General features: G+C 32.2%; 2 protein-coding genes across 2 annotated transcripts in view; both read right to left on the minus strand.

The window, feature by feature from the left end:
* Positions 1 to 1,394, minus strand: part of LOC123679936 (probable E3 SUMO-protein ligase RNF212) — a 39,823-nt gene extending 38,429 nt beyond the window's left edge. The window contains exons 1-2 of the mRNA XM_045617515.1: positions 1,197 to 1,394; positions 1,012 to 1,136 (exon numbers count right to left, since the gene is read on the minus strand). Of these exons, the coding sequence (XP_045473471.1) occupies positions 1,012 to 1,136; positions 1,197 to 1,311 (240 nt within the window). The 5' untranslated portion in view covers positions 1,312 to 1,394. The remainder of the gene's footprint in view (positions 1 to 1,011; positions 1,137 to 1,196) is intronic.
* Positions 1,395 to 3,137: 1,743 nt separating this feature from the next.
* The window catches only part of LOC123679930 (hemicentin-2), a 104,851-nt gene continuing 97,394 nt past the window's right edge, over positions 3,138 to 10,594 (minus strand). The window contains exons 5-13 of the mRNA XM_045617498.1: positions 10,426 to 10,589; positions 9,916 to 10,208; positions 9,550 to 9,794; positions 9,026 to 9,478; positions 7,803 to 8,371; positions 6,769 to 7,180; positions 6,316 to 6,693; positions 5,310 to 5,660; positions 3,138 to 4,367 (exon numbers count right to left, since the gene is read on the minus strand). Of these exons, the coding sequence (XP_045473454.1) occupies positions 4,201 to 4,367; positions 5,310 to 5,660; positions 6,316 to 6,693; positions 6,769 to 7,180; positions 7,803 to 8,371; positions 9,026 to 9,478; positions 9,550 to 9,794; positions 9,916 to 10,208; positions 10,426 to 10,589 (3,032 nt within the window). The 3' untranslated portion in view covers positions 3,138 to 4,200. The remainder of the gene's footprint in view (positions 4,368 to 5,309; positions 5,661 to 6,315; positions 6,694 to 6,768; positions 7,181 to 7,802; positions 8,372 to 9,025; positions 9,479 to 9,549; positions 9,795 to 9,915; positions 10,209 to 10,425; positions 10,590 to 10,594) is intronic.

The raw sequence follows: 10,594 nt of genomic DNA on the forward strand, positions 1-10,594 counted from the left end.
TAATACAATCATACCTGGAAGAACGCAAATTTGTCGTGAAAATCAACGAAACAACATCGGAAACAAAAATCATTAAGGCCGGAGTACCACAAGACCCTCTATTAGGACCTATACTTTATAACTTATATACATATGACATACCGAAATCGCAAAACATAACATTACGACTATATATGCAGACGATGTAATAGCCCTAGCGTCAGGAAGAACACCAGAAAGTGCAACGAAGAAACTTCAAATATATGTAGACATTATGACACAATGGGTTCAAAAAATGAAAAATAAAAATAAATGAGGACAAAATCCAATCAATTGTATTTCAATATAAAAATAAGAGAGAGACCCACAGATGAAGCTGAAAATCAATCAAAAGTAATTAGAATGGAAAAACGATGTCAAATACTTGGGAATAATAATTGACAAGAACCTAAACTTCAATGAACAAATCAAAGAAGCAGAAAGAAAAGCCAAACGGATAAAAGGATATCTATACCCACTCATTTATAGAAAAAGTAAATTGGACAAGAAACTGAAAATAAGGCTATACCAGTCAATAATTAGGCCGAAAATGACATACGGCAGTGAAATTACCTGCATGAATATAAAAGAAATCAACAATCTGGAAAAAATACAAAACCAGACACTGAGAGAAGCATTAGATGCCCCCTGGTACGTAAGAAACGAAGAATTGAGACCTGCTACAGAGACTCCAACCCGGTGGCGACGCAAGGTTGAAATAATTATAGGATTGCAGAACTATAATTTCAATTCACTTTGGCCCCCTCAAAAAAAAAATCCGGCCCCCATTTGGCCACCACTGTTTTTGAAAGCTGGCGTCGCCATTGCTCCAACCATGAACCATTAGAAACTACATTAACAAACTGGCAAACAGTGCGTACGACAAAATGAACGATCACGAAAACAACGGGATAAGAATTTTACAGGTAGAAACCTGTAAAATTCAATTACAATCCAGAAGAATTGTCTCATTGGAAAAGAAGAGATACTAACCTCTATAAATTTCCTCAATTGAGTATCCAAAGGATTGAAAAAACAGCGCACAGAAGGATCCATATCCTTAGAGAGTTTTATAACTCGAGTTGATTTGAAGCAGATAATGCATGTGTTTGACGATTCTGAAATATATTGAACGAATAAACTCAAAAATATAATTTTCAGTTGTACTTTAGACTTACTTATTTGTTCTGTGCATATTTCGCAGGCTACATGTCCGCATTCCGTAAGAAAAAAACTATTTCTGTTCTTTTGGGGTTGTTCAAAACATTTGTTACAATGTACCCAATTAGCCATTGTTTAAAATACCAGTAAATAAAAGTTGTTTAGAATTTGGTGTATGTTCAAATCACTTATGTCACCTTCAATCCAAACCACTAGGATCTTAGGAATTTTATTGATATTGCATTGAAATTACTGTCTATGCTCCTTATTTCTTTTCTGATGATCATTTAAAATGCATTACTTTCAGAATACTAACATTATTAGACCTTTTTGATTAACACTCATAAATTACTAGTACAAATAAAATTCGTTTACTACCGTTTGAAAATTTTTCAAACAGTTCACGAATTACTTTCAGAGATGTAGGTAGCGCTATCAACAAATTAAGATTCTTGTAATTTATTATTTTCAAGGTTTGTGCCATTATGTACCTATATGTATATCTTTCATTATAGTTATGATCTATGGAAGTCATTCTTGTAATTGAAATACCAATAAACTCTCCATTACAAATATTTGAATTCATTCCAGTAAACGTTTCGTGTTTTGTTTCACGACTTTGCACGATCATACTCGATTACACATCGCTTTTGATTGGTCAGTATCGGGTTTTAATTAATGTATCCAATCAAAATCAACGGAAATGACAAGTATGACATTGCGGCGCCGCCACGAACTAAAACTAATATTTTCAATTTGGTCGAATGTCATTGCATTCAAAATTTGACGAGTGCATTCACCATGTTTTTAGACATCTTAGTCGAATGTCATTGCATTCAAAATTTGAGGAGTGCATACACCATGTTTTTAGACATCTTGACTAATATGTATATTTATTTAAACTTGAATGAGTAAACCTGATTATTTCTAACAAATCACTATGAAACTCTGGTTGAAATGACAAATAATGTTTTCAGTGCCTAGGATTGTATCCTTTTATATAATACAATTTTAAAATTACCGAATTTGAAGAACTTCTCATTAGTTTTTATAGATTTTTCCATATATCCGGCTCGAAGGACCATGTATCTTTTGAGAATTAGTTCCCAAAAGACGTTTCTGTTTTCTTCAATGGGTCGTAAATCCGTTGAAGTAGCAGTGCAGAATTCAATAGTTTGTAAGGCTTCTGAATTCAGGAAGATACTGGATTGTAGAGGGTCGTAAATCTACTACAATCGAAGTGAAACACGCGGTGGTGTTGAATATATTTTATTGTGTACAACACAAGGATTATGATTTGAATGAATTACAATGCGGAAATCAGTACAGTTTATATAATTTTTGATATGCTAACTCAGAGTTTCATCATGGGCTGTTCACCTAGAGTTCCGTCATATTCGTTAATCTGGTATTTGCTGAAATGTGCGAATTTGTCAAATCGATTGTTCCAGAATGGCGCGAGGACATCCGGTCGTACATTGGCCTCGTTGATTTCCTGTAGTTTTCCAATCAAGAGAAATCGAATTTCTACCAAATATTCCAATATGTTTTATATGAATTAAACATAACAGCATAGCTTCATTTGATTGTATCACTTGCACCTGATTTCTGGTTTGAAGTTTTTATTCTTCATTTATTATTTTTTATTTCTCCAACTCCTATAGTATTTGGAAGTTGCTCAAAATGTATAATACTGTTAATTTTCTGCTACCGTTGAAGATAAATAAAATTAAGATCCATAATTCAACTTTCAAGAGACATACTAGAGATATAAATTTAAAAAAAAAACACCTATATTTCTATACTAATAATAATATATTTCAGGGGTTAGTGAAAACCAAATAAAATTGGTCAAAAAGCTCTCATTAAAAAATACACTTACCTATAATATAAGTAATCTTGCAATGGAAATATAATACTTCAGATTTATTCAATATGGGAGTAGAATAAAATGAGCATTCTTTACAAAACTGAGTGGACATTTATTTACAAAAAATCAATACAAATAAAAATTATATTTATGTACAATTAAAAAATTTGAGTATAGAATTCTTACATATAGATGCTTGAACATTCACAGATCAAAGTGGTTCCTATATATACAAAAGAATATACAACACACCATTCATTTTTAACAGAAGAATAAAATTTTAGTCCTTGTAGATATATAGCTATATCTTTATTTGAGATCACTGTTGAACTGAAGATTTTGAGCAAAAATTGAATTGTGAAATAATTAGCAATATTTATGCTCCTCTTTTTAAAATACAAGCTAGATCAAGATTTTATTCTTCTACAAGCATTATTTAAAAATATCCAATAATATTGGACCAATAAATAAATTTGGACTTCCTTGATTGATTCAACCAGCAAAATATGATTGAATCAAGGGGAAATACAATTTCAGTTCAGTTTTAAATACAGTTTCTGGAATTTGCAAACGCCACTGATATTTTTACAAAAATATACCTTACAACATACAACAAAACTATTTTAATGTTAAGTACATCGTTACACATAAAATATGATTATTATATTACTTTTCTTTGGCACATTTCAAATTAATTGAAAATTTCACATTTTTGATAGAACTAAGAAGAATAATCAGTTCTAATCAAAAATGTTTTTCGAAAAGTAATAAAATTGTCAATATAAACGTAAAATAAACAACATTATAGCACAACAATACTTATTGCAGACATAATCACATTTTAATACAATTTCTTCTGTAGAGTTTCAGTTCAAACTGAATGAAACACCGTTCAAAATGGCATGACATAATAGTCTAATAGAAAATTGTTCAGTCATATAAAAGTCACTTGTGTACACAACGATTCAAATAATAGTGATAAGTTTCCAATGTCAGGTACAAATAAATTACAGAAATATTAGTAAATGTGAAATATGTGATGCATTATCAATCAATTACAAATGCATGAAAACAACATTTGGATGCAAGAGATATTCTAAACTGCAATATTAGATGGTGTAGTGACATGAAAATGATTTCAAAACGTATGATTAGACAATTATTTCCCGGATGACCCTGCGTGTTCGCGAATTTGGTGTAGAATATCCACTCTCTAAACTTTCTTCATAATTTAGTGACATGTGTTGGGGAGGTTTTTCATCTTCCATTGGCTCCAAGTAGGGATCTGGCAATCCACTGACATCATGATAAGGCGAATCTTAAAAAAAAATACGAGTTCATATGAATTGTAATGAAATTAAATTTTTATTATTATACGTGGAATTATCGAAAACTTCAGATATTCAGGTTGCATGATCATCGTTTTAACTCTGCATTCACACAATTGTATAAAGATCTATGGTCAGAGAAATGGTTTTGAGGAAATGATTTAAATCAGATCTTCCTCTCATTGAACTTTCTCGCGAAATTAGGTTGAACTGCTGATAGTATCTGCTCTAACGTTCTTATTATGTAGATTAGAGGTGACAATATCGAATCTTTCTTGTCTGTAATTTTTCTATGTTTATAGTAAATAAACATTTTATTATATATTATTATGCAACTGAACAAAATTAAAAAAATTTTGTATCTTGTTAGATACAATTTTTTTTTTGATATGAATGAGAGGATTTTTTATACTTTGAGAAAAGTCCAATGTCGTGTTAAAAATTCTGTTCTACGCGGATTATTTTCATAATGTTTGTTCCAATTTGATATATTTTTCATCATCTAATTCGCTGATGCTCATTTTCAAAATTGAATTAATTTTTCATGTGAACTTAATTGTCAATTGAGAATAGCATTAAATTAGCAGGAAGTCAACCTCAACATGAAGAAAATATTCGCAATCCAAATATTTTAGAAATATGAAGAAAATAAAAATATTACCACCTTTAGAAATCCCCGAATATATTAATGTTGCTATTTAAATATGATTTGAACAGCATCAACCTACTGTATTATCTTTATACAATGATAAAAGTAAAAAAATCTATATCACCATTACGTCAATGCCATGCAAATTTTTATCAAATTATTTACCTGTATAGTGCCATACCAAGCCTAACCTATGGAGATGGTGCATGTAGAGTAAACAAATATGTATATGAAGAATGCCATCTCAACAAATTGAACTAGAGAAAACCAACATCAAACTTACCAATATGTTGATCCATTCGTTTCTTTGGTTTATGTACAGATGCATAGGGATCGCTACAGTAATCTTGCCTGGAAGGATTATTGCTGCTCCTCATGTAATCATCTCCATGATTACTCTGAGTTGTGATATGTGGATAGGGGGCATAATCTTCAACTGCTCCATAACCCCCATGAGCAATTGGATCATAACCGTATGAGTTCTGTCGGTTAACATCCATGTGATGCTGAAGTTGGCTGGTTGAATTGGAAGAAGCAGCGGCCATTTTCATTTGCCATAATGAATCCTGCGAATTGACACTTCCTCCATTGTTTGAGTTTGAATAACTGTTTTCTATGTATGCCATGTTACCCCCTGGAAAATAATTTATTCAATTGATTTTTTAAACAACTTTATGTCAGTATGATCTACTAACTATTGAATAATCAATAAATTACCAACCAATTGAATAATATAACAACAATCACCCAACTCTAATCAACTTAAAAAAATTAATCCAAATTGCTATTGTGAAATTATTATTTAGTGGAAATATTAGAAAATTCATTATTTTCAAACATTATTTCTTCGATTGATTAACACAAATGTTTATTTTTCAAGTGGTAATTTTTAATAGATTTTGTTGTAAAACATTCTGTATCTAATGAGCTTATTGAACAAAATTTAGGGGCAGTTTAAAGATTTAACATATTGGACATCATCTCCAATATTTCTTTCAATTATTATGTTAAAGGTCGACAATCTCAAATTAGATTTAATTAAAATATGAAACAAAAATTGTAATATTTACTGTTGAATTTCAATTCGACTTTTGGAGACAAATAATTAACAGCTAGTCATCATTATGGCTAAGATGCATCTTAATTATGGCGTATTTCTTAAATTCTAATGTAACTACAAGATAATAAATTTGAATTTTGTTTCCAAAAATAGATTCTAAAAGTGCAAATTTAGACTTAATCATACCAAGTATACGGCTAATGGCGATATTTTGGAAATGAGAACTTACAATCGGCATTATTGATATTTTGCCTTTGAGAATCAGAGTTCTGCACATGATAACCATAACCATTTTGAGTGGCGTAAAGGGCCGTTTTAGAATCTTCCATTGCAAGAGCCAGGTCCAAAGAATGTTCTAAAGCCTTGTTGTCCATTCCAGATGAAGGATAATATGGAGGAGGAGCTTGATTTTGTTGAGAAACGATAGTCGGTCTAACAGAATCAGTTTCATAATCTTTGGATTCCGATTTTTTCGTTTGATTTCGCTTACAGCGACAGAAAAGAAGCAGTAGTCCAACAAAAAGAACAAAAACAATGCACGAAATTACGATGGCAATAAGGGTTGGAGTCGCTAGGACAGATGCTTCTCGTATATATGCAGAGCCCACTAAAAAAATTATTAAATGAATAAAAAGGTTATGGATAATTATAGATAGCTTATGAATAATATAGTAATTCTTACATTCTGCATCAACAGATTGCCCACAATGATCAGGGTGAGATTCTAGGCAGAGTTTCACTCTTATCTGAGGGTTATAGTCATCCACACCAATCGGTTCGTCTACTAAAGCTCCTCTTCCTGATGATTTTTTAGTAATGTGATCCAAATTCATTTCTTTATAAGTAGGAGCGATTCCCGAAACTTGCAACGGAATTATGTCAACTTGTTGCCATATTGTGTTAGGTCTTGACTCAGTACTGATCAGTTCAACAATGGCAACCAAAGGAAGGCAAGTTGGAGGAATATTAATAGAGAGAGTATGAGATACTGGTTCATAGGCAACTCTTTGTGGTCCAGGTAATTTGTCCACACGTGTAGAAATTCGAAGTTCTTGTGAATTATCGCTGTGCCCTTTGGTGTTTAAGGCTTTTACCTGAAAGTAAAGATAATATGAAAAACACTGCCAATTTTACACAATGGTTTATTATTTTCTATTATTTATTTTCTTTTTTCGAAGAAAATCCCAAATTTCTCAATGAAAAGCAACCTTTAAAATGAAAAAAGGATTCAATCTTTACGAAAAGCATTCCAAAAAATAAACTGAAAATTTCATGACGGGTTAAATTTTTTTTCTGAAAGGAATCCAAAGGTATTTGAAATAATAATTCCTAAAGTATTAATTTAACCAAAGAATTTATTAAATTCAAATTTCTTATATTCAATTGAAGACTTACCCAAAGAATGATCCCAAAAACCCAAATCTGAATAGTGCGGTTTAATATGTATCTAATTTATTTATAGAAGAAATTTCATAATTCAGAAAATCTTTTGACTATAGTTTTATCTAATTTTCATTTAATTTTTGCGGTTAAAATTTTTTTTCAATTCGATTGCTTGATTTTAAAACAATAAACACTGAATTGTGAAAATAATTCAACAATATCCAAAAAACTTTCCATACTACATAAAAATCTTTATTTCAGAGTAATAAAATAAGTGCATAATTGCAAAATTTAAAGGTACTTATATGAGTACCAATGAAATTTGATACTTACCTTAAATAGGTAGTGTTGATGTTGTTCCAAATGAGATATATTACAAGGATTATTTTGTTGGCAGTCGATTTCAGACCAATCACTAGCCCTTGGTACCATTCCACATCCTTCAATCATCATTTCTTCTTCGCCATTGATCTTTTTGTAGGACACAAAGTATTTGGTATTAGAAATACCTCCATTGAAACCTGCATCCCAATTCAGTGTTACAAAATTGTGACCAGTATGAAGAGACGTTAATTTAGTAGGTTTTTCTGGAGGTCCTTTAGGTTGTAATTTAATTCTCGAATCTATAGGTCCCAAACTGTTTACAATTTGGCAGTTATAATCACCGTAATCCTGTTTTTTTATATTAGATATCCTCAAAGTACTTATATAAATATCGCTGTTGTCTCCATTAGTACGAACAACATAATGTCCTTCAGATGAGGAATGCAGGGGGGAAACATTGTGCTCATAGAACCACTTGAATTCTGGCTTAGGATATGCTTGTACTTTGCATGTTACCTCAGCTGTCTCACCAATGTCATAAGCAACTTTATTGTACTGATGTAGTATGATAGGCTTATCTGAAAAATAGATAGTAATTTTTCAATAAATTAAAACTCTTAGTTATGTACTATAATAATTAGTACTAAGTCCTTTATGCCATTAAATTATATGAGTGAGATGAGGCCTGTCGTCATTATACATTTTGCAAAGAAATATTTTTTGTTTTATATACAATGCTCCAAACCGTCAGTTCATCTCAATTGAAGTGATTTTTGTGAAGGATTAGAATATCGCTGGAAATGGTAGACATCTTCGGAAATTGTTATGTTATAGATTGGAACACGGCACATTGGAAAATCTTAGTGTCAAATTATCTAAAATCCACCATTCTAAAAATCAATAAGGATGTCAACTATAACTAGTAGGCGAAACACGAGGTAAAGAAAGTTTATGTTGTATAAATGATATCTTTGTGTTCCCATGGATTCGTCCAGAGAAAACGTTAGGAATACAAGCAGAATTAATATCTCTCATTTGAAAACCTAACATGGCATGCATAGAAGACCATTTGACAAGAAAAAACTGGAATCGGTAGATGTGGCACAATGGCCATTGAAATTTTATTCAAAATTACCGAAACCCAATTTTCAATGGTACCCACACCAAATATAGCAAAGATCATTAAAACAACTGATCGAAAAAGAGTTTGTTTGAGAAGAAAATTCACTTACGTTCAATCTTAAGCATCATTGCAGATTCAGAACGCTTCACTTCATTCTCCATTACACACTTATAGGTTCCCCTGTCACTTGGAAGCAACTGATTGCTTCCAGGTCTGGCTTTACCATTGAATTTAAGAGTGCTTTCAACATTATAAGCTCCATTTGTAGATACCATGTAGTCAGTTTTAACTTCATACATATTGACATCCGCTGTTAGCTCTTCATTGTCTTTAAGCCATCTAACCAATGGTTTGGGTTTTCCTTTAGCACTGCAGGTGACATTGAAATTTTCATCGCCAACTCGTTTGGTTTCGAGAAGTTTCAGTTTGTATTTGAAACTTGGTGCTTGGTGGACTTCCAGATTAACTGAAGCTAATTCCCCTGGTCCCAATTCGTTTGTAGCTTGACAGTTATATACTCCTTCTGTGTTTAAATTAGCGTTTGATATGGTGTATTTGGTTCCTATGACATGAAAGCTTTGTTGGTTTATGTGTTTCAAACAAAAATAATTATGAAAGTGGCATAATGCTTACCCATAGCGAGAATAGTTGGTTGTCCATTGCTTTCGATTCTGAACCACCTATATTGGGGTGCTGGCCAACCAGGTGGCGAAGCTGTACAAGTTAATGTTACACTGGACCCTTCGGTTGCTACAGGTTTATCAGGCATTATTCTGGCTCGACCTGGTTTATGTCTTATCAGTAATGCAATAGACGCATTTCCTATTTTTTCAGACCTTCTACCTGAAGATGCACTAGGAGCAATCACATTCACAGCCCTAAAACAATAAATTTGAATGAAATATGTTGTGCATTGAACAAAGGAGGTATTACTTCAGTACTGAAATTGGATACTTCAACACAAAAATCCACAATATCAACTAAAACAAAATGATTTACCTGCATATGTAGGTTCCAGAGTCTTCTGCTCTTACTCTTCCTAACCTAAGAACATCTCCAACTTGACGGAAATCTGGTTTGCCATCTTTGACCCATTCTATAGTAACAGGACTTGGATTAGCAGTTACATTACACTGGATGTGGACAGGTTCGTCTTCTTCTGCTTCTTTTGTTTTCGCTTCTAAAGTCACTATAGGACCATAAAGAACATCAAGGATGATTTCTTTTTCGCCCACTTTTCCCAATCCATTGTCTGCACTACATGTGTACTTTCCAGCATCCTGAATGCTCACCTAGAGAAAATAGATCAAATAAATGACGGTACTCTTCTATTGGATATAATATATTTAATTGTTATTTTGCAAGAAATCAGGCAAAGTTGTTCACTGAGATATTCTCTACAAATAACACACTTTTCACAGAGGCGAGTTCTGAGATTACCACATATCTAATTTGCACATTGTTTTAAAAGAAAATAGTTTACAATTACAATATTATTCTGATATTTACCCTATGAATAGTATGGTTCAAAGAAGAGCTAATTGCCCTTCCATTTCTGATCCATCTCACACTGCCAACTTGGGGTTTTGCATCAACTGAACATTGCATAGATGTTTGCGAGTCTCTCTCAACTCTTAAAGGGTTTTCAGGTCCTACTTCTACCCTTGGAAAATCTGTA

The sequence above is a fragment of the Harmonia axyridis genome, chromosome 5, assembly GCF_914767665.1.
Source record: "Harmonia axyridis chromosome 5, icHarAxyr1.1, whole genome shotgun sequence".
Lineage (NCBI taxonomy): Eukaryota > Metazoa > Arthropoda > Insecta > Coleoptera > Coccinellidae > Harmonia > Harmonia axyridis.